General features: G+C 36.1%; 3 protein-coding genes across 4 annotated transcripts in view; 1 reads left to right on the top strand and 2 right to left on the bottom strand.

Annotated features, from left to right (window-relative positions):
- The window catches only part of LOC107738663 (proteasome subunit alpha type-4-like), a 6,047-nt gene extending 2,889 nt beyond the window's left edge, over positions 1–3,158 (bottom strand). Inside the window, exons 1-7 of the mRNA XM_016550444.1 lie at positions 3,078–3,158; positions 2,592–2,617; positions 2,436–2,478; positions 2,154–2,316; positions 1,313–1,390; positions 1,100–1,188; positions 877–1,007 (exon numbers count right to left, since the gene is read on the bottom strand). Of these exons, the coding sequence (XP_016405930.1) occupies positions 877–1,007; positions 1,100–1,188; positions 1,313–1,390; positions 2,154–2,316; positions 2,436–2,478; positions 2,592–2,594 (507 nt within the window). The 5' untranslated portion in view covers positions 2,595–2,617; positions 3,078–3,158. The remainder of the gene's footprint in view (positions 1–876; positions 1,008–1,099; positions 1,189–1,312; positions 1,391–2,153; positions 2,317–2,435; positions 2,479–2,591; positions 2,618–3,077) is intronic.
- Positions 3,159–4,031: 873 nt separating this feature from the next.
- On the bottom strand, positions 4,032–15,472 carry LOC107738658 (iron-responsive element-binding protein 2-like). Its single transcript, XM_016550442.1, has 21 exons — positions 15,376–15,472; positions 13,095–13,190; positions 12,742–12,907; positions 12,449–12,586; positions 11,955–12,197; positions 11,793–11,862; positions 11,486–11,669; positions 11,260–11,399; positions 10,988–11,159; positions 10,801–10,901; positions 10,162–10,278; positions 9,898–10,057; positions 9,674–9,809; positions 8,713–8,797; positions 8,349–8,630; positions 8,110–8,214; positions 7,507–7,649; positions 6,869–7,016; positions 6,664–6,786; positions 6,366–6,551; positions 4,032–5,033 (listed from the first exon to the last, which is right to left on the bottom strand). The coding sequence occupies exons 1-21, from the start codon at positions 15,470–15,472 to the stop codon at positions 4,920–4,922; spliced, it is 3,006 nt and encodes a 1,001-aa protein (XP_016405928.1). The 3' UTR covers positions 4,032–4,919.
- Positions 15,473–17,129: 1,657 nt separating this feature from the next.
- On the top strand, positions 17,130–23,053 carry LOC107738649 (solute carrier family 25 member 44-like). 2 transcript variants are annotated; one of them, XR_001639910.1, is made up of 4 exons: positions 17,130–17,823; positions 19,829–19,956; positions 21,246–22,074; positions 22,134–23,053. XR_001639910.1 is itself a non-coding variant. In XM_016550430.1 (3 exons), the coding sequence occupies exons 1-3, from the start codon at positions 17,187–17,189 to the stop codon at positions 21,435–21,437; spliced, it is 957 nt and encodes a 318-aa protein (XP_016405916.1). In that variant the 5' UTR covers positions 17,130–17,186; the 3' UTR covers positions 21,438–23,053. The 2 variants fall into 2 exon arrangements, 1 of the variants encoding a protein (XP_016405916.1); XM_016550430.1 differs by having other exon boundaries at positions 21,246–23,053.
- The last annotated feature ends 69 nt before the right edge of the window (positions 23,054–23,122 follow it).

Here is a 23,122-nt window from a genome sequence, read left to right as displayed (position 1 = left end):
TTAAATATACTTTTATATTGCAATAATTTCACATTCAATCTTCAAATTAATGTACAAACAACATAAAGACAGTATATTTTTTAATATTTGTTTAATGGCATCTTTTTTTTATCACTGAAGGCCATTATACTGATTTCTCTATAAAATTGCCCCCCCTAATATTTAACCATTGACTATAGCCATTCAACATTGCAGTATAATTGAGAGCTATCAATTTTAACATTGATTAGACTTTAAAAAATAACTTCTAATTTAAGTGAACTTGAAACTATCTTCACATAAACCCATTATAATAAATGTCATATTTAGCTACATGTGCCCTTCAGCAGAAATATACAGAAATTGAATAAACTTATCAAACACTAAATTCTAAATTAAATATAAATGTGACCCTGGAGCACAAAACCAGTCTTAAAGGGGTCATATGATGCTTTTTTAAAGATTATTATTTTCTCTCAGATTCCAGATTTTCAAATCGTTTACCTTTTCTAAACCACTTCAGGTCCTGCTACAGGACAGTTTTGAAAACCACTGCATTTCAGAGACATGTTCTTAAAAATGACTCATATCAAATACTTGCATGCACAGTTGTAAGGCAGCTTTAATCGCCTTTTTTAAACGCCGCATTTGTGCGTGCAATTGAAGAGCATGTGCCAAGAGCACAGTATAATGGCTGACAGAACAGGAAAATTAGTTTTTACTGTCAGCCTAGTATTTTTCAATTTTTAACTGATTCATTAAACCAAATGATTCATATGAACTGATTTGGTTCAAATGAACAGAATCCAAAATAAATTGGACTTTCTAGCACTAGTTGGACAGTTTCAAATAAGACAATGAAGCGTTCAGAATAACGTTTGTGTGCGTTTCACTCACTGCGCTGTTGTTGCCGATGCACGTGGCTTTCCAGCCTCCATAGTTTCCGCTGGGGTCACTCTGATAGAGCTGGAAGCCGTAGTGTTTGTCCCATCCCATATACAGCAGAGACACACCAAAGGGCCTTTTACCTGACAAAACACACATTCTGTTTGTATTCCACAGCCCAAAACTTCACCAGGATCATGTTAGAAATAAATTAAAATGTTTTTGTATGTTGTACCTCCAAACTGTGTGTAAGCCTGTTTGATGTCACACAAGGCAGTAACCAGCTGCTCGCAGGGAATGGGCTCCTGATACTGCAGCAGGTACCTGCATGCACATCATCACACACTACATCAATCCTGAGACTCTCATATTATGTATAATAAACCAATTTTGTCTTAGAACAACACAATGCAGCCTTTAGCAGGAGTCAAAGTGACGCTTCACTCACCTCTGTGCGATGAGCCTCAGCTCGTTAGTGAGGACGTTGGCATCTGACGTAATTCCCGCTACACTGCATGCCATGTCTCTGCGTTACAGAATCACCACACACCAGTGCCGTTATTATAAACTATAACTAAACTTTTAAAAATCATTTTCAGTAGCTGAAATAAAGCTGACATAAAATAGAATAAAATATAATTAGATTAAAAAAAACTAACTGAAAAACATTTTATATTTTAAATATTAATGCAATTCCTTCCATATCAAAACTAAATAATAATTTTCTCTTAAAAAAATTATATTAATACAACTCCTCTCATATCAGAACTAAATAATATTGTTATCTTAAAAAAAGGCCAAAATGCACATAAGAAATGATTAAAACTTCAGCTATTTTTTTAAAATAAAAATTACAAATTTTTAAAATAAAGGCTAATTTAATAGAGATTTCTCAAGAACAGAAATTTTATTAAATATTAATTCTAAATATAAACATTAATGCAATAAATCAACGGCATTAAAAAAAGGGGGGTAAAAAAGAAAGTACTACAACTTAAACTAAAATGAACTGGAAGAATTCAAGCCAAAAATCAAAATATGAATTAACCCTGTAATAGTGCACGAAATCCACAAATATTTAGATTTTTTTTAATTATAAATATTAAAGTTTTTTTAATATTGAATATCAATACAATTCCTTCCATATATTAGAACCTCAACTCCTCTTGGGAAACCTTAAAATCCATAAATTATCAAATCCTGAGAGTTTAAGAAATTAAAATCCTGATTTTAAGGCCACATAACTTATTTGAACCCAAATTTATTGAATTCCATATTCAAACACTCACTCGTTGAGTTTGTAAATCTTCTCAGAGAAAAAAACCTCGTCCAGAAGTTTGTGGATGTTCCTCCTCTCTGCCGCCAGCAGCACGCCATCCTTGGCCAGGATGCCCAGACAGGTGCCAGCGTGACCGATGGCCTCCATGGCATATTCTACCTGATACAGACGGCCTGCCAACAACACAACACACACACACACACACTGAGACCATTTACAAATGACAAGAACTCAACATTTAGATTAATACCACACAATAAAAATAATAAGAGTGTAGATATGGGGCTCTCACCCTCTGGTGAGAAAATAGTCGTTCTTGAGTCATATCTCCGAGACTGTTAAATAAAACAAAAACAAAATGTGAATCATTGTGATAAGATCTTATTGTGAATTAGATAAACTGCATTAAAAATAGATGAAGAAAATCCACTAATAATGCAGCTCTTACCATTATGCCCTTAAATAAAACGAATCCTGCAAACAGGAGAAAAAAATGCTTAATTGATCGGTAACAAATTGCACATACATTATTAATAATTATTACATTTAATAATTTGTTGATTTGTGCTTCTGCTGTCAGAAACTTACGACACTCAATGAGTAACAAAATGAAACAGAAAACCCAAACACGTCTAAAAACACATCTAACCTACCAGATACAGTGATTTTACAATCTTAAAAATTAATATAATAAGAGACTGAAGCATATATGTGAATTTTAAAGCCGCTTTCAATTTCTCCTGTATGAATGCTTTAGCTTTAGCATTAGCACCTGCATAACAGCATGAAGCAGCAACTTTTCATTTCATTTGAATGTATCCTACGCTCAATTAAATTTACATCAGTTCGGCTTTTCGCACACGCACAGAAGGCTTTACTTTGTGGTGGGCATCATATATAGTGTGTAAAATATAGTAAAGTATTATTTTCATACCTAAAGCCTGTGCTCGCGCTGCCTGTTCACTGTTGCGCTGCGACTCCGCTAAAGAATCTCACTGCAGCGAGAAGCGCGTCCACTCTGGATTCACTTCGATGGTCTGTCACGTGTGTTACGTGAAGCTCTGTGATTGGTTCCCTTTCTTTAGTTAGCGGTAGTGCTTGCAGTTCAGCTTTTTATGTTATTAAACAACTAAACACTATACCTTGTAACAAGCACTAATTGCACTAAAGTCCCAAAATGTGTAAATGCCTTTTATGTATAGAATTATTGTATAACATAGGAAAATCCCTCAATTAAGTAAAAATTGTAATAAAACTACGATAATCTAAGCATAGAGCAAACCAATCAATTTCAATGTGTTTACAAATTATGTACATCAGTTTTTCCAAAATCTATACCTGATGCACTGATGTGTGTTTCACTAAAAAGAAGTGGTTCATAAGAGTCCCGTATTTGGGAAACCAGACTACAGTGGTTGCACTGTACGTTTTTAATTCACTAGAAAAAAATAGGTTCATGAAAGTCATTTGTTTCTGAATCAGACTACTGTCTGCTTCCAGGTGCTTTGTGCTGATTAGAGTGGGCGAGCTAGACTGAATATGCTCGTCTACATCCTACAGAAATGACTCGTTCAGTTCTACAGCGCCCCCAGTGTAAGGGAAGCTACATTACCATACATTTTATCAATGTACAAACTATGAATATTTCAGAGCACATTTTAAACCAAAAATCAATTCTAAAATGCATATTAAAATATTTCAAATCATTTCAGATAATTAAATCAAATTTTACAATTGAGTATTGAATGTAATAAAAAGTTCTGTCATACTTTTGATTCACTACAAAGAACTGGTTCAAAGAACAGTCATTTGTTTGTGATTTGGAATACACTGATTGTGCTGTATGACAGCCTATGTTATTATAAATACAGAAAAGACTAACTCGATATGCTGATCTCATTATTTATTAAAAATTATTTACAATAACAGCATAATCCAAGAAAAGAATGATGATTTTTCATTTCTACTGCATCGTTCACCCCTGTGCTGAGGAGTTGCATACTGTCTTCACATACAGAACACAAAAACTGAAGCCAAACATTGCAACAAGGCAAAGAGCACCGATAGTACCAAAACCAGAAATCGTTCACTCTCTAATGTGAGCTCAAATTAATATATTATGTTTATGGTTGAACTTACTTCCTTAGTCACTGTCGCTCATATTCCCAGTGACAGAAGACACTAAATGGACGATCATAATAAATAAATCAATATTCTACTGGATCGGATCAAATTGAAGAGTGCTTTTTTGTCGTGACGGCAATATGTGGACGTGCATACAGAAACGAGAGCTGGGAAATGAAGACACAACAGTGTGCTGGAAAGCTTTGAATGTGTGGACACTTTCGCTCCATCAAATTGGCCGTGTCAAAATCAGCACAATGAAAGAAGAGCAAAGCCTCCATTGGCTGTGAGGTCGTCGTGCAGTCTTCACGTCCAGCACCGAATACTTTCACATGGACTGAAAAGCTCAGTTCAGAAGAACAGTTTTTGACACACATCGCAGGCACTGCAATACAAAACGCCCAAATCAAACCTACCGAAGTTCATGCTCCACAACCAGACCGTGAAAATACACGCCGAGTCGCGTCTAGGTGTGGAGCGAATGATTTGGAGAGAAATGTTGGACATTTGTTGTAAGTGCAAAATAATGACGTCCTCCGGGACGGGAGGATTCGCAAACAAGAGGCACAGCGTTCAGAGTTCGTAAGGCCTCTGGGGGGTGCTGTTCTGATCAGAGGTCCATGGGCATCTCCGCGGCTATGAGTCTGATGTGCTACGGCAGCAGAGAACGAGCTACATACTTCAGGATGCCTCCGTGTCTGAAAAACGCCACATCCATGTCGTTCTCGAAAAGAGCCATGACACTGAAACTCTTCCCTGTGCTCGTCTGGAAACAAAGGCAGACATGAACATTAGATGTTGCATGGACAAAAATACGCTTGTAAAAGCAAACTGCAGTTTAATTAAGAGTAGGACTGGGCGTGGATACAAATTTAGATTCACAAGCTCTCTATTTTGGTAACAATTTAATAATGTAATAGCAGAAAATAAATTCTTGCAAAAAGAAATTCTTTCTTCGCTATTGCTATAAATTATAAGGGAAACTTCGCTTGAGGTATTCGGCCAAACACAACACACCTCGCTTTTTCAGACCGATGAGCTTTGTAAAAATCGACGCGTTTCAAAAAGGCGGGGCATAGAGGAGAAACAATAATGTACAGTATGTGGAAAATAATGTGTTTTTTGAACTTTAAACCGCATAAACACATTTCATTACACCAAATACACAAAATAATGTTCTTTTTAGCAGCATCATATGGCCCCTTTAATTTTAATAATGGCAGGTCACAAAATATGTAGTTCCATTGCTATTTATCTAACAGATTAGTTATTGAGTCTTGTTGAATGATTTGTTTAAACAACCAGTTCAAAAGAGTATTTTGTTTGCGAATCAACCTAAACTTTTGCTGTTTGTTTCCGATTCACAACAAAGAACTGGTTCATTAGCATCCTTTGTTTGTGATTTGGACTACACTGACTGTGCCATTTGGTTTTGATTAACTACAAAGAACTGGTTCATGAGTCATGATTTGGACAACACTAATTGTGCTGTATGTTTTGATTCACTACAAAAAAAAACATCAAAAGATGTTTTATTTTTTTTTTAATCAGACTACACTGGTTGTGCTGTGTTTTTGATTTACTACAAATAATCAGTTGAAAAGAGTCATTTGTTTGTAAATCAGAGTACACTGATTGTGCTGTTTTTTTAATTCACTAAAAAGAACTGGTTTGTAAGTGTCATTTGACTGTGTATCAGACTACGTTTGCTGCATTGTATGTTTTTGATTCATAAAAAAAAAAAAAGTTTCATAAGAGTCACCTGTTTGTGAACTGGACTACACTGGCTATTCTGAATGTTTTTGATTCACTACAAAGAACCGGTTCATAAGAATGATTTGTTTGTAAAACAGACTACACTGATTGTGCTGTGTTTTAGTTCACTAAAAAAAGTTCATCAGAGCAATTTTTTTTGTGAATCAGACTACAGTGGCTGTGATATCCATTTATGATTCATTAAAAAAGAACCAGTTCAAAAGAGTCATTTGTTTGTCAATCAGACTACACTGGTTGCGCTGTTACTGTGCGCCACTTGCGAGCACCTCTCAAAAGAAATGCTGAAGTGAATTGATGTGTTATCCGTTGTGAGTCGCACTACCTGTACTATGAGCTGTTGTCTGGGTATGAGCTCCTGTGGGATGTTGATGGTGAATCGCTCTTTTCCACACAGCTCCAGTGAGTCGGCATTCTGTCCTGGGAGGAACTGCAGCGGAGCGATTCCCATCCCTACCAAATGATTCCTATGAATCTTCTCAAAGCTCTCCGCAATCACTGCACGGACCCCCTATATAACACAGTTAAGACAGTCTGTATGTTAAGTGTTTCCTTTGAATTAATCACAGGAAATTGTGTAGCACAAAATTGGTTCCTCAGGAAAAGGATTATGGGACCAGTACCAATAAATAAGGTCCTTTGGCGGCCCAGTCACGTGAGCTGCCAGAGCCGTACTCCTTTCCTGCCAGGATGATGAGAGGAACTCCATCTCTCTGATAGCGTTCAGCAGCTTCAAACACATCCAGCTGTGATGGGAAAACATACATCAAACCATGAGCTCAGAGTCAGAAGGAATCGTGTTCAAACTGGTTTAGTCTGGTCACTAACCATCTGTCCTGATGGAATGTGCAGTGTTTTGGGTCCGGTCTTCCCGATGAGGCGGTTTTGAAGCTTTATGCTGGCAAATGTTCCTCGAGTCATTACCGCATCGTTTCCTCTCCGTGCGCCGTAGGAATTGAACTCACGAGGGGTCAAACTGAGTCACATGTATATAGGAACTGAACTTAGTTTCTAATCATCTTTATCCTAAACATTAAAGCAGCACTATGAAACTTTTGGCGCTCTAGCGGTTAATAAACAGAACTGCACACATCCCGCGGAAGAACATTCCAACCGGAGCTACTTCTCTAAGTTTATGTCTATGGCGATTCACGCAGGTATGTGTTACTACGCAGCGGTGACGACCCGACCAGGCTACAATAGTCCAAATATAAGTACTTATTATAAGTGTACCGTAGTGTTTCGGAATAAGACAAAAACGTGGTTTGGAAGATGAATTCATGATGTACTCGCTCATTATATACATTTAGCAAATTTTGAACACAGAAAAAGTTACATAGTGCTGCTTTAATGAAAAAGCATTTTTACTGCAAAAACAATGTAAATTACAATAAATGATTTTAAGGCCCAATATATTAATATACTGAGAAGAAACAGTGCAAAAACCCCTACACAGATCATCTCACCGTTTGCTCTGCAGGTATTTGGCAGCAGCGCTGACTCTTGCGATGCTTCCCGCTGGAGAAATGTGATCGGTTGTTACTTTATCACCCAGAAAGAGAAGCGGGTATGCACCCTCAATGGACTGAGGAGTGCACACCTCTTTAGACTGAGACGAAGAGAAACAGGGGCCATATGTTAGCGTCAAAATACTGTGAACGTGATGCATCTGAATAACACTAGTGTAGTTACTGTTAACTAAAACTATTACAAATCACTTTCATTAATTGAAATAAAGCTGAATTACAGAATACTAAGATTACAGAAACTAAAATTGAAAAAAGTTAAAGCTAAATAGAAATATTAAAAAAATGCATAAAAATTACATAAAATTACAACAAACAAAAACTAACAAAAAATTACAAAAGTAATTAAAATGACTAAAACTTAAACTTTAATAAAAATTAAGCTAAATAGAAATATTAAAAAAATGTAAACTAATAACATTTACAAAATTGCATTAAAAATTACTAAAATTATAATGAAAACTGAAAATATAAAAATAGAAGTTAATTCAAAACATAAAAAAAAAATACTATAATATATAAATAATATTGAATGACACTCACCAGTTTGCTGAAGAAGGACGGACATCGAATGTAAGTGGATTTGGGATCCCACGGGAAGAGGGCAGATTCGGCAGACTCTAAACTGTTCCAGAACGTACTTCCTTTCTGCAGACAATCACACAAATCAGCCAGTATTAACAGACAATTCTAATGAGTCAACTAATGCAGTGAATCAATCAATTCAAATGAATCACACTGTTATATTTTGTGGGGAAAATGTGCTATGATAATCCTTGCACCTCCATTCGGCTCCTCAGCTCTTTGAACATGGAGGCGATGACGATGTTCTCTTCCGTGTGGTTCACCTCTTCTTTGGACGGCCAGATATCCCGCAGATACACATCCTTCCCCTCTGAGTTCACCCCCAGCGGTTCTGTCTCCAGGTTGATGCTGACTGTACCTGCGATCGCATACGCCATCACCAATGGAGGTGAAGCCAAATAATTCGCCCGAATGCAGTCACACAGGCGTCCCTCTAAATGCCTGTTTCCAGACAGCACGCCACACGCCACCAAATCACCCTGCACACAAGCAAACAGCTTAATACATAGCAGATCAGAGAGAGAGGGAGTGAGACAGAAATGGGAGATTAAACGGTCTCACCTGTTTAATGGCCTCCACCACACTCTCTGGTAAAGGTGCTGTATTGCCCACACAAGTGGCACATCCATAACCCACCACCTCAAACCTGAAAACACATCAGCAAAATGCATGCTTATATAGTCAACTGTGAATGTGTTTATGTATAACAAAATTAATATAATTTTGAAAATGCCATTATTTTTTGTAAATAATATATTTAAAAATGTTTTTTTATTGTTAAATGCATTTTGTTTTCTTATTTTTTTATTTTTATGAGAAAGAAATACAAAATATTTATTATTTAAATATTAAATATTTTTATTACACATTTTATATTTCTTTATTTAATGATAGCTTTCATTAATGATAACCTATGAGGGTGTACATATATGGCATTTTGAACATTTCACTAATACTTATTGTAATACTTTAATATTTACTGTTTTTTATTTTTTTATTATAATATTTATTTTTTGTGTCTTTTAAATAATAAATAAAAAAGGTTAAAATAGTTACACAAATAATAATAATAATCATTATTATCTTATATTAATAGGAAAAGTTATTGTTACATATCAATAACAGAAATAAAATAATGTTTTATATTTATTATAGAAGTAGAACACAAAAGTACAAATAAAAAAAAAACTATAAAAAGCTAATAGGAAAAGTTATTGTTACATATCAATAACAGAAATAAAATAATGTTTTATATTTATTATAGAAGTAGAACACAAAAGCACAAATAAAAAAAAAACTATAAAAAGCTAATTAATAAAATTTATTAAATATTTCTAAATAAAATATATATTTAAAATTACAACAATAAATACTAGTGATGTTCAAAATATACATTTTCCATTATATACATATTATAATGTTATATCACTTTAGTAGAGTTTTCATTTTAATGATAGCTTATGTTAACAATAACCTTGCTATGTGTGAGTATGTGTATATACAGTGTGTATGGAGTGTGTACCCAAGTTTCCTGAGGTAGGGCAGGACACCACTGGTGTTCAGATAATGTGTGACAGTTCCACTGCCAGGCACCAGACTGGTCCTGATATACGGTTTTACCATCAGACCAGCCTCGACGGCTTTCTTCGCAAGTAGACCTGAACAAATCACAGACATACATGTGAGATGCACTAAACACTGTGCAAACAGCTCATATCAGATTCCAGAGGCGTGTTGACATCTGACCTGCGGCCAGCATGACGGACGGGTTGCAGTTATTGGTGCAACTGATGACAGCAGCGATGACGACAGATCCGTGCGCCAGGTTGTACTCGGCCCCCTCGTGCAGGAACGGGACCTGAGTTGCCTGCTTCTCTTTGGATATGTGGAAGCCCTTAAAACCCACCTTCACATTCATACAAAGCACAAAAAACATATACAGGTATTAGTTATGTCAAAGGTACTTTGCTACCAAGTTGGTAGGAATATTTTCTTCAATTTAATGTTCACCTTCTCATTCAGGCAGTTGATAAAGTCTTCCTTCATGCAAGTCACAGCAACTCTGTCCTGCGGCCGTTTGGGTCCACTGACATGAGGCACAATTGAGCTCAGGTTCATCTCGATGACCTATGACACCAACCGCATCACATGACTTGGGGGCAAACCCTTAAAATTTTTTTTTTTGCTTTTCTGGTTACTCATTTCAAATGTGAAGGTTAGTCAGTGATTTACACTACATTCAAAAAATTTTCAAATGCTTTTTTGAACTTTGCTTATCAAAGAATCCTGAACTGTTCAACTGTTTTCAACATTGATAATAATAAGAATTGTTTCTTGAGCAGCAAATCAGCATATTAGAATGATTTCTGAAGGATCATGAAGACTGGAGTAATGATGCTGAAAATTCAACTTTGCATCACAGGAATAAATTATTTTAAAATACATTGAAAACAGTTATCTTAAATTGTAATATTTTTTACTTTTATTCCCCTTATTTTTAATCAAATAAATGCAAACTTGATGAGCATAAGCGACTTTTCAAAACACCCCAAACTCTTAAACGGTTGTGTATAAAGACACATAAAAGGTAGAGTAGCAAAAACAACCTGTTTACTTCTCAGAATGCTCATTAAATCTAAATGAACCAACCTCTGAATACTGTGGCTCTTCTGATTGGTCGCCGTAGCTTCTGAAGAGTTTGATAGACTTCAGATAGTCTTCTAAAACAACAAGCTTCTCCTCACTGCAAACTGATAAGAAAAACATTTCTGCATCAAGTTACATCCTTACAAACACTTGAAACTTCATAATCTAAAGTACACAGTATGGTCCGTACTGGTGTGTTTAAAGTGCTGAAGGGTGATGTCATCCACAGGAAAGAAGCTCACGGTGGCGTTGTACTCGGGGCACATGTTAGCAATGGTGGTCCGATCGGGAGCCGAGAGCTGCTGTACACCAGGCCCAAAGAACTCCACAAACTTCCCACCGATTCCTGCCTGACGCAGATGCTAAAACACAAAGATCAGATCAGTGCATGAAACGTCATTAAGATTCGCAAATTCACTGATGCGCATGTCATACATTAAGAAAACAAGGACCTCGCTGTACCTTAGTAATGCCCAGTACGGTATCAATGGACGTGGCAAGAGGATTGATGGTCCCCACGAGTTTACAGCCAACGACCTGTGGCAGAGTCAAAGACACTGGCTGACCTAACATGACCGCCTCTGATTCAATACCTCCAACTCCTGAGAGAGAGCATGAGAGAGACATTGTGAGATAAACAAGACAGAAGATTGCACAAACATAACACAATAACTGACATCATGCTCACCCCAGCCTAGTATCCCGAGGCCATTGATCATGGTGGTGTGGGAGTCCGTTCCCACCACGCTGTCAGGATAAATAAACCCCTCCCCTTCCTGTACCACCTGACACAGGTACTCTAGATTCAACTGATGCACTGTGTTGATGTCTGGCGGAACCACGTTGATGTTTTTAAAGGTTTTTGAACACCACTGGAGGAGAGAATTGTGAAAAACAAGACTTAAGTACTGTTTAAAAGTTTGTTTCATAACTTCAATGTGATGTGAATGGCGTTTTCATGTAAATAGAAATCATAGAAAGTTCTGAAAACTCACCTTAAAGAACTGCAGCCTCTCTTTGTTTCTGATTAGCTCCATCTCTTGGTTTCTGATCATCGTGTCAGGCCTGTATGTGTCAGACAGACATCAGGGCATCAGAGAATGCAGACAGATTAATGTGAGAGCATGTGTTAGTGTGTGTCTGAGGTGTAGACGTACTCTGACACGGGCTGCAGGTGGAAGGGGCACAGGAGGGGTGTATTCTCTATCTGTACAGCTGCGCTTCTGCCACTGGGGGCGTCGGAACAGGAGGCTTTAGTGCAGCCGCCCCGATGACCCGGTCGTTGACCTGCACAGTGACTGCCGCTGCTGCTGCTCCCTCGTGGAGATGGTCGGCAGGCAGGAGATCTGACGGTGGCACCATGACTCTCATCCATGGTGCTTGGAGGGCCCTGGATGGCACTGAGAAATCAGGCAAATGCTTGTTAGCAGTTTTGTTGCTTGATGGTGACAACATGTTGCATCGTGCCTGGTTAAGCTCATAAAAAGAGATTGCTTTCACAAAAACAGTTGCACAATACATTATCACCCTAATTACTGTGTACGTTAGGAATTCTGGCCGTAATCATTGTTTATGTTAATGCTGTAATTATTGGGTGTTAAAACATAAATACTGCCTTAATCTGTCCTTAAGCCTTTGCGTTCACTCTCACCATTTGCTGTAGTCAATCTGCAGAGAATGATCTACAATGAGGTCTGTGGGGCATCTGGGGTTCACCAGGTTCGGATCGACTCCCTGTTTAGCTAAAGCATCTCTCATGGCTGCCAGATCCACCATAGCAGGAATTCCCCTGTGAACACAATGGAGCTATCAGGACATATCCAACCTTATGAACAGGCCCAGTTAGCATGCGAATGAAGATAGGGCTGTTAATCTAAATAAAACAAAAAAAAATCAATTTGTTTTTTGTTTTTTCAAATTTTGCAGCCCTAGTCGATTACTCACGTAAAATCCTGTAGCAGAACCCTGGCTGGTGAGAACGCAATCTCGGCCTGGTTCTGCTGCTTCTGCCAGTCCAGAATACTGGAGACATCGTCCGTCTTTATGTAGAACCCGTCACACTTCCGGATGGTGGACTCCAGGAGAACCCGCATACAGAACGGCAGTTTCTCTACAAGAGAAAGAGCCTGTTAGTATTTTTGCAAGACTTTATTTGACATCTGTTTATTTTTATATCTGAAATTCATTGAGTTTAATTACATGTTTTTTTTTGTTTGTTTTCATAACAAGTGATGTCAGCAATGATGCCACTTGCATCTGTGCATGATTTAATTCCATTAAAGCATTGAGTAACTCACCGTATCTGACATCACTCAGCTTCTGTGGGTTGAAATATCGCCGCTCTTCATACTGTTCACTCTGGAGAGTGTCGATCAAATGGCCGAATGGATGTTCTGTACAGAATAAAAGACCTTATTGAGGATTTTGAGATTGAGCTGATAAATCAGAATGAGCTTTATTGCCAGGTATGTTTACACATAGGAATGTCATTTACATAACAGTGACAGGAAAATAATGGCTTGTGTGTTTAAAACTCATTAATCTGATCTGGATTTGGCTTTGACTGTGTAATGTGCATCTGCAATGACCAAACAGAATCAAAACTGGCCCAGATTACAGCAGACCAACATCTGCAAGGCTCATATAACTCAAAGAGACTGTATCGCTTCTTAAACCGCCTCTGTTTACTGGCCTTCACCTCTTCCCTACTAAAGTCCCACTTAGAAGGCACAAGTGTGCCTGTACTGAGAGCTTACAAGCCCAATTCACAACCGTTCAGGGCAGAAACGCAAGCATTAAATGACATGTGAACATTCAATTTAGGGATGCAACAAAAATTCAGTAACAAGAGAAAGAGATAAATGAAAGTGACACGATCCAGGTTCAAAGCCGAACACTGACATTTATAGAAGCATATTATGATCAAAATTCAAACACAAATTAAGTATTTGCATTTCCTAGCTGTGCCTAGAAGCAGTAGCCCTCTTGGTTACTGAGAACAATAATAAACCATTTTCATGTTTTCTCTCATGGAAGAAGGCAGAGAAGGCAGCTTCTGTTACTTAAAAACCTGTCTATTTTCTTTTCAAAACTAGAAAAAAAAACAGTCTTTTTATTCTTTGTTGTGTGCTACCAAGCAGTCTATAGTTAAAAGACACAGAAGTACTTATATTATACCAATTCAGAGTTTTGTGATCACTGTTACTATTTTTACCCTAATTGTGTGTCAAAAAACAACATTTACTGTGTTTTTGGAGTAGACATTGTTTACAGTCAACTATGTATTGAAAAACAGATCCATAATTGTACTGCTATCAACCTCTCTCTCTCTTATTTTTATTAAAATAAATTAACACTTTTAATCAGTAAGGACACATTAAATTGAGCAAAAGTGTGACAGTTCACTAATCAAAGAGAGATCAACAAAACCAAATCCTCATCCGTGGGCATGATATAAACACACTAGTGCTGATGCACAGCAGTGTAGCACAGTATATTGTGACCCTGTGTGACTGCATGTGTGGAGGATGAACACGCACAGACACGCTTATCACTCAGTCACAGCCTGCGTCTGCTGCATGCGTTAGATTAGGTTAGATGAGATCAGATTAAACAGAAACTGCAGCAAAGGAACACAAACCTGCATTGCCACATCCAAACACACAAAACCCATGATCTATATTTATGACATGGAAGATAAAGACACTGGGTGGGAAAGTAAGTAACACTGTCACTAACAGAATCAGATTACAGAAGGATCAGTCCACTGACATGAAAACTAATATGCACAGTTAATTATAATTATACACCTTTTACTTCTAAAAGAAACCTTTTGGCATTGCAGACCTTAAGACTATTTTTAGTACATTTTTTTAGGATAATTCCCTCCCAATGTTACCCACAATGTAGGTTTTTACCGTTTTAGGGACATTTTGTTCATTTTAAGACAATATTTGTCCCATTTATGAAAGTTTTACAGCATTTAAAACAACCTCATATTAAGATAAAGAGGTTTTGTTACAAGCAGTTGTATAACTATTACGAAATATTTAATAACTACAGAGAAAGGCTGTGCTTTGCCCTTAACAAAGTACTATAGTATAGTGACTGAAAACTATAGTAATACTACAAATCAAATGTATACACATAAAAGTACTAAATGATTACCATATACCCATACTACGGTATTTACATAGTACAGCAAGGTAAGAACACTACGGAAAATCGTGGTACATGTCCAGAAAACATGGTAGTACCATGGTGCACATGTGTTATTGCAAACAATACATAATAATCGAGCATTGTACATAACAGGCTGTGTCTCAATGCTAAATGAGCTGCCTGCCTAGACAATATTTTAGGCACCCTACACGCATAAAACAGTTGCTGTCAAGCTCACTAGGCTTTGATACACATCAGTTTGTGATCGATCTGGATGTCAGTCGCTCTTTCGCCGCTAGCCGCACTGCTAACGACAAAGCCGCCTGTTTCATCCTTCTAAAAGTGAATATTTAAGAGCTGTTTTAACACACAATTGTATTAACGTGTGTCTGAGAGGTCGAATGAAGTGTAATGTACTTCTGATGAGCGAGGGGAGGGTCACATAAGCTGCTTTTTGCTTTGGGGGGGTGTCTAGTGTAATGCGCATGCGCAGTAGATAGGAGGCCTCTGTCATTTTTGCATCTTCACCATGAAAACCATGAAAAAACTGTGTCAGAGCCAAAGAACTGATGGAGGACAGAATAGTCATTAATGGTGGTACATAGTGTCTCTTAGATCTGTCATTGAAAAGAGCTGCATCAAGGTAGTATGGTCCCTCAAAATTCAGCAAGTTAGTTTAAAGCTTAAATTATTATTTTCAGAAATAAAAATGTTTTAATTTTTATATTGGATTTCTAATCTAATGCAATTTTGCCACTGACAACATCCCAGTTATTAACACATTATTTTAAACAGGCCCTATTATCAGGTTAATTCTAAATATGATGCTATAAATAAATATATAATATAATATTTATATAATAATAATTTTCTTCCTCTTTAATGTTTACACAACATAAATATAATTTTAAAATAAATATTCATTTAAAACTTTTGTTTTATTTTGACCGGTATAATCCTGAGGAATGTGTGGTATTCTAGTAATTTACAGATAAATATAAAAGAATTACATTGTTTTTAGTAATAAAATTGTGCTTTATCTTTTAAATTCCAAGCCCTATTTTTCTGGATAATTCTAAATATGATGCTATTAATGTTTACTTTAGAACAACAGGGATAATAAAAAAAATAATAAGTATCTATTATTGTTTTTGTTTTTTGACAAGTATAATTCTGTGGAAAGTATGGCATTCTAGTGATTTAGAAATTAATATAAAAAAATAAGATTTTAGAAACATTCAGACTTGCGTGGTGTTCATGGTAAAAAAAAAAAAATGCAATGCTCCAAATAATTATTACATTCTTTTTAGGAATTTTATTTAAAAAACATTTTTTTAATGGTTGGTGATATTTAATTTGTAATCTAATGCAATTGCTAAGCCCTATTATTCTGGTTAATTCCAAATATGATGCCATAAATATGATTTTTAATGTTTACTTTGGAACAATAGAGATGTCATTTAAAACCAAATATTTATTAAAATCTTTATTATTATTATTATTATTATTATTTTGACAGATATAATCCTAGGGAACATATGGCATTTTTAGAATTAGAGATTATTGTAAGATTTTAGAAAACATTTAGATTTACATCATTAATAAAATGTAATTATTTTTATTAATTGTATTGCATTATATTTTTATGATGGATGTTGTTTTATTATCATTTTTATTAACACCATTTTTAGTTTTAAAAGTGATCTTATTTTGTTGTTTGCTCAGTGTGAACTTGTTCATGTTCTTTATTGTAACAAAAATGCATACACAGTTATTAATTTATTATATTAATAATAAATATTTTTACCCCCTTTGTCAAGTATAAAACAAAACCTATGCATAAAATGCATTGGAAAATTGGGAAAAAATAAACCATGAAGGCAGGGTAAACCGTTTAAAGACATTTTAATAGAACCTTCATTTACCAAAAAATAAATAAATAAAATTTAGTTAAGATTAAGAGCTGTTGGGATGTAAAAATGTGCATATTTCACAGATTTCAGATGTTCAATATCTGCTTTTTTGTTTACATCTGTAAAGAAATTATCTCTACAGAGCATATGATTATGGCATAACCCAGCAGTCACATGACCTTTGAACTCTGTACCTTCAGATCTGCAACACAACATGCAGCTTATTTGAAATGTCGTGATTTTGTAATTTCAGGTTGAGCAGGAGAGGAGCGAGTGTGTGTGCGTGTGATTTTGTGTGTGAGGTCACCGGCGGCAATGATGGAACAGAAGCGCAACATTCAGATCATTGAATGGGAAGATCTGGACAAGAGGAAGTTCTACTCGCTGGGCGTCTTCATGACCATGACCACACGGGCCACCGTCTACCCGTTCACCCTGATCCGCACCAGACTGCAGGTCCAGAAGGGGAAGTCGCTCTATAACGGCACCTTCGATGCCTTCTGGAAGATTCTGAAGGCCGAGGGGGTGCGTGGCCTTTATCGAGGGTTCATGGTCAACACGTTGACGCTTATCTCAGGTCAGGCCTACATCACTACCTACGAGCTGGTACGGAAATACGTGTCCTGTTACTCATCCAATAACACTGTCAAGTCTCTGGTGGCGGGAGGCGCGGCCTCACTGGTGGCCCAAAGCATCACGGTGCCCATCGATGTGGTGTCCCAGCAGCTGATGGTGCAGGGTCAGGGCTGTCAGCTCACACGCTTCAAACTCAAGCCCAAGAGAGTGATGGCCACGTCCAAACACAAAGTGACATTTGGTCAGACCAGAGACATTGTGGTTCAGATTTTTCACATGGATGGATCTCGTGGCTTTTATCGTGGATATGTGGCGTCGCTCCTCACCTACATACCCAACAGCGCCGTCTGGTGGCCATTTTATCACTTTTATGCAGGTAAAGAAAATAAATATTTAGTGAGGCTCTAAAATTATTTTCTGACCCAAACACAGAAACCAAAATTTAAAGGGATAGTTCACCCAAAAATGAATATTACCCCATGATTTACTCACCTTCAAGCCATTATAGGTGTATATTACATTCTTCTTTCAGACGAATACAATCGGAGTTATATTAAAAAACATCCTGGCTCTTCCAAGCTTTATAATGGGAGTGGATGGTAGCCCAAAATTTGAAGTCCAAAAAATTTAACCAATCCATTATAAAAGAAGTCCACACGGCTCCAGGGGGGCTAATAAAGGCTTTCTGAAACGACGCGATGCGTTTGTGTAAAAAAAATATCCATGTTTACAACTTTATAAACCTTAATCTCTAGCTTCCGCTAACTGTCGTACGCGCGTTCACGAGAGAGTGCCGTCCAGTGGATGACGTAGCACGTAGGTAAATGTGGTGACGAATGCGGAAGTGACGAACGTGGAACCGCAGAGGAGAGAGCAAAACAAAGCACCGGTCACGAATTAGTAGTACAAAACAAGGATTTGTAACGAAAAATGTCGGAGGATTTCAATATAAGCCAAGAGGACACTTTTTTTTCTTTGCTGTGAACAAAACTTGTTTCTGGCGAGACTTGCATATTCTCATTGGAGTTTACGCTACGCCTATGGCATCCGCTGGACGCCACTCTCTCGTGAACGTGCGTACGACAGTTAGTGGAAGCTAGAGATTAAGGTTTATAAAGTTGTAAATACGGATATTTTTCTTACACAAATGCATCGCGTCGCTTCAGAAGGCCTTTATTAACCCCCCGGAGCCGTGTGGACTTCTTTTATAATGGATTGGTTAAATTTTTTGGACTACCATCCACTCCCATTATAAAGCTTGGAAGAGCCAGGATGCTTTTTAATATAACTCTGATTGTATTCGTCTGAAAGAAGAATGTCATATACATCTAGCAAATCATGCGGTAATTTTCATTTTTGGGTGAACTAACCCTTTAAGTTAACATTTAGCTGAAAACCTAACCAAAAATAGAGTTAAATTAATAATCAACTACATTTATTTAATAATAATTAAATAATAATGAACACTCAAATCAAAACTCAGTTAAAAAATAACCAGCCATTAAAAAAAAAAGACAAAAAATGCAGCTCTTAAATGAAATGTTGCATTTTTGTTACAGTGAACAACACAAACAAGTTTACATTGTTTAAGTTAAGCAAACAATAAAATGGCAGTTTTAATATCAACTAATTAATGGTAAAATTATGTTTCTTTAATTTATTGTTGAAGTATAAACATTTAAACGCAGGCTGTCATAACCTGTTTTCATGACAGACTTATTCAAACGTATTTTTAAAGAATATGACTAGAACATTCGTTAATGTTTAACCTTGAAAACAACAAAGTCTATGCATGAAATGGCTATCATAAAAACTTGTTTTCTTAACAGATTTATGCAAACATGCATTAATTAAGACATGCAATATCCAATATATGTAATATAGTGCATATATTTAGCAAAATGCTCCTTCTAGCTGACTAGCGAGTTTATGAAAATTGTTTTTCTGAGGTAAATATAACGTTATGTGACATGTTGTTTACTGACGTCTTTCCCCGGTTGAAACACTGATTGAGCGATTGCATGAGACACGTATACATACCTTCTGATGTTCATTCATGCTGATTTCTTACTATAACTAGCAGTAAAGAGGAAGAGATGATGGATTCACGTGCTGCCTGAACTGAGGCACATTAACGCCACATTAAAGTGCGCCACCTCTATGAATTTCCTGATAAAATTGACAGAATTTGAAAACGCAGACTTTGTTTCATATTCAAAGTAACAAAGCACAAATAAGTGGAGAAGCGCTAATTAATGAAACGTCACTGTTCCGGTCAGTGATTTCGGTTCTCCAGTATATTTTGGGTTGCCGAACTAAAATATGTAATTTCCTAAACGCTCTTACTGAGTCACATGAAGCCTGTGGGTGTGTGTTTCCAGAGCAGCTCTCCAGACTGGCTCCTGCTGACTGTCCGCACCTCCTCCTGCAGGCCATGGCGGGACCGATGGCTGCAGCTACAGCCTCCACCCTCACCAACCCCATGGACGTGGTCCGAGCCCGAGTACAGGTACAGACTCACCCATAACCTGCTGTAATTCATATCATTTATTGTTATTATTTAAGTGTACCGTTTAAAGGTTTGGGGCAGTAAGGTTTTTGAAAGTCTCTTATGCTCACCAAGACTTTTATCTGATCAAAAGCACAGTAAAAATACTGTGAAATATTACAATTCAACATAACTTTTATGTAAATATATTGTAAAATGTCATTTATTCCTGTGATGCAAAGCTACATTTTATTTTTTCTTCTTCAGTGTCACATTATCCTTTAGAAATCATTCTAATATGCTGATTTGTTATAATTATGTTAGGATCTTTTGATGAATAGAAAGTTCAGAAGAACAGCATTCATTTGAAACAGAAATATTTTGTAACATTTTAAACGTTCAATCCTAAATAAAAACACATTTTTCACAACAAAATCTCACTGACCCCAAACAACCCGAACAATAGTGTATTAAAGATAATATTCTTCATTTTTATTTATTTACATAATGTTGAACTGTATAAAATACATCTATTTAAATCAGGATTATAGTTAAACTATACTTGAAATAAAGTAAATGTTAGCTGAAATAAAAATAAATCATAACTCATATTTTGGCTAGTAGGCAAGGCACCATTTATCATTTACTTTTAGTTTTACTTGAAGTACTAAAATAACAAAATCTAAATGTAAAAAAAATAAAACTAATAAATAAAAATTAATTAAAAACTATTATAGACAAAAATGACAAAACACAACTTGAAAAAATGACTAAACCTTGAGCTAAAAATAAAATGAGAACAGAAAAAAAAAAATATTCAAAATATTAACAAAAACTATAATAGAATATCAATATTAAAATAACACTGATTTAATTGAATATATTTATGTATTATCATACATACAAGCACAATTTTTTTTTAAATTAATCTTTAAGTCCATTTATAATCTAGCTATAGAAGTCCAGCTTTGTCTGTGCTGTTTTCTGATCCTCACAATAAAACTATTTTTGCTACTATATCTTTAAGACATCTGTATGTAAATAACAACTGTGTAATACTGATGTTGTTCACATTGTTAATCATCAGGATGACGTTGCTTTATAGTAGTATTTGATCATTCTATGTTAATGTACTCATAACCATGATGAATTCTGAATGAGCCATTTTTGCTATATTTACAATACATCACACTTATATTTCAAAAGCACAAAACGGTTCTTGTTTTGAAATGGCTCATTAAAATGATTTATCATGTCATTATTACTATGGATTTAAGCTTTGTGAGTTAATACACTGTGTGTGTTTGCAGGTTGAAGGTCGCTCGTCTGTGATGGAGACATTTAAGCAGCTCCTGGCTGAAGAGGGCGTGTGGGGTCTCACCAAGGGTCTGTCTGCACGCATCATTTCCTCCACGCCCACGTCAGTCATGATCGTCATCGGTTACGAGACACTAAAGAGACTCAGTCTGCGGCCTGAACTGGTGGAGAGCAGACACTGGTGAAAACACACATACCTCGGTCTTTTAAACAGATGCCTTTTATTATTTTCATGTTTTATGAGGACCAGGCAATAATTGGCGCTCAAATGTGAAGTTATATTTCCTTTCTGACTTTTTTGTGGATTTTGTAACCTGTTGTCATGAAGTCGTCCAGCCCGAACTAGTATTTTGTAACAAGACGTCATAGATCTCGTTTGTCCTTTTCGCCCGGAATGTGTTTGTTTATCGGAGGTTTTGAAGTGAAAATCATTTTGAAATGGTGAATTTGATACTTTCTTGTGAATCTCATGCAGTGCTCTTCACGTCATCTGACAGGAAGTGAGATCATCACATCTGTTACATGGTAGGAAGAATGAGAACATGTATGGGCTTTTCACACTTGAAACCCTGGGTCATGTTAAACCCTAACAAATTATTCGGAGTAGTCAGTTTTGTCTTATTTGCATATTTACAAGGTTATTAATATTGTTTGGACGAGTGTCTTCTGAAACACACTAAATAGTCTAATTTATTACTCCAGTTTACATATTTAGTCGTGGTTTGATATTTTTTAAGTATTGACCTCAGACACTTGAATAATGTGTAAAAGTAAATATGATGAACAGTAAATATTTCACTGTGCTCATGAATATTTAATGAGGTGAAAATTGACTAAACATGTAACTAACATTTCCATTGTGCTCATGAATATTTAATGAGGTGAAAATTGACTAAACATGTAACTAACATTTCCATTGTGCTCATGAATATTTAATGAGGTGAAAATTGACTAAACATGTAACTAACATTTCCATGGTCATGAAAAATCTGGAAATATCAGTACATATTAAAATTAACAAGGCAATTCATTTTGAAATTCATACCTGGAAAACGTAAAAATTTTTTTATAGTAAATAAAAATTTACTAATTCTATATTAAGCTCAGGTCTTAAACATTTCATTGGCCTGAAACTGCTCTTCAAGTGTAGTTACTATGAAATTATTGTACAAAAATGACTGTGAAATCGTGTCAATTAATTTTAAAAGTGGCCTTTACCCAGGGTTAAACATGGTGTGAAAAGCCTTGTGAGAAAAGTTAGAAAGCATCATGTTCTGCAGAATGATATTTCAGTCTGATTGAATCTTCTTTGGTTTGTCATATTGTGTTTTTATCATGCCTTGTCTTTAACCTTCAGAAAAACAGTGTTTTGGGGCCAAAGCTTTTACAGTTGAAATGTTTTAGAAATGCGCTTCATATTTTAAATATAACTGCCATAGTAATTTTTTTCTATAAGATTGTTTCTAACTGGATCTTATAGTGTCACAATCAAGAGTGAATTAAATGAACCAAACAAGAATGAAACCATTTGGAATTTTTTTTTTTAGCTTCTAGATTTTCTCACATGCTCTACAAAGGGTTCAGCATTCAAACAAGTTCTGCTTTGGATCTTTATGTATTATAATTCATTTTTACATGTCTGCTATAACAGTCCAAAGCAAGGACTCTGAATTGGTGCAGTAACATTTGGTGTCCTGTAGAGGGCGGATAGTGATCAGCAAAGCCACGTGTGCACTCAAGTCATGTGAAAAAAAAAACTGGAAACATCAAGGAGTTAAACTATAACGAATATAAATCTCATAATAAAATGTGTATCCAACTAAAAATGTCATGCAACATCATCGATCATTGAATGTGTGAATCGTGAACA

This window comes from Sinocyclocheilus rhinocerous, unplaced genomic scaffold, assembly GCF_001515625.1.
Source record: "Sinocyclocheilus rhinocerous isolate Xijiao unplaced genomic scaffold, SAMN03320098_v1.1 scaffold2149, whole genome shotgun sequence".
Lineage (NCBI taxonomy): Eukaryota > Metazoa > Chordata > Actinopteri > Cypriniformes > Cyprinidae > Sinocyclocheilus > Sinocyclocheilus rhinocerous.
The sequence above is the reverse complement of the archived record's forward strand: the minus strand, read 5'-3'. Positions and strand labels throughout refer to the sequence as shown.

Coding starts and splice junctions, on each gene's coding strand:
- LOC107738649 (XM_016550430.1), top strand. CDS start 17,187: ATGATGGAACAGAAGCGCAACATTCAGATCATTGAATGGGAAGATCTG. Junction 17,824..19,828: donor ATTTTATCACTTTTATGCAG/GTAAAGAAAATA, acceptor GTGTGTTTCCAG/AGCAGCTCTCCAGACTGGCT. Junction 19,957..21,245: donor TGGTCCGAGCCCGAGTACAG/GTACAGACTCAC, acceptor GTGTGTTTGCAG/GTTGAAGGTCGCTCGTCTGT.
- LOC107738658 (XM_016550442.1), bottom strand. CDS start 15,472: ATGACAGAGGCCTCCTATCTACTGCGCATGCGCATTACACTAGACACC. Junction 13,191..15,375: donor CCTCCCCTCGCTCATCAGAA/GTACATTACACT, acceptor TATTCTGTACAG/AACATCCATTCGGCCATTTG. Junction 9,810..9,897: donor GTCCGTCATGCTGGCCGCAG/GTCAGATGTCAA, acceptor TGATTTGTTCAG/GTCTACTTGCGAAGAAAGCC.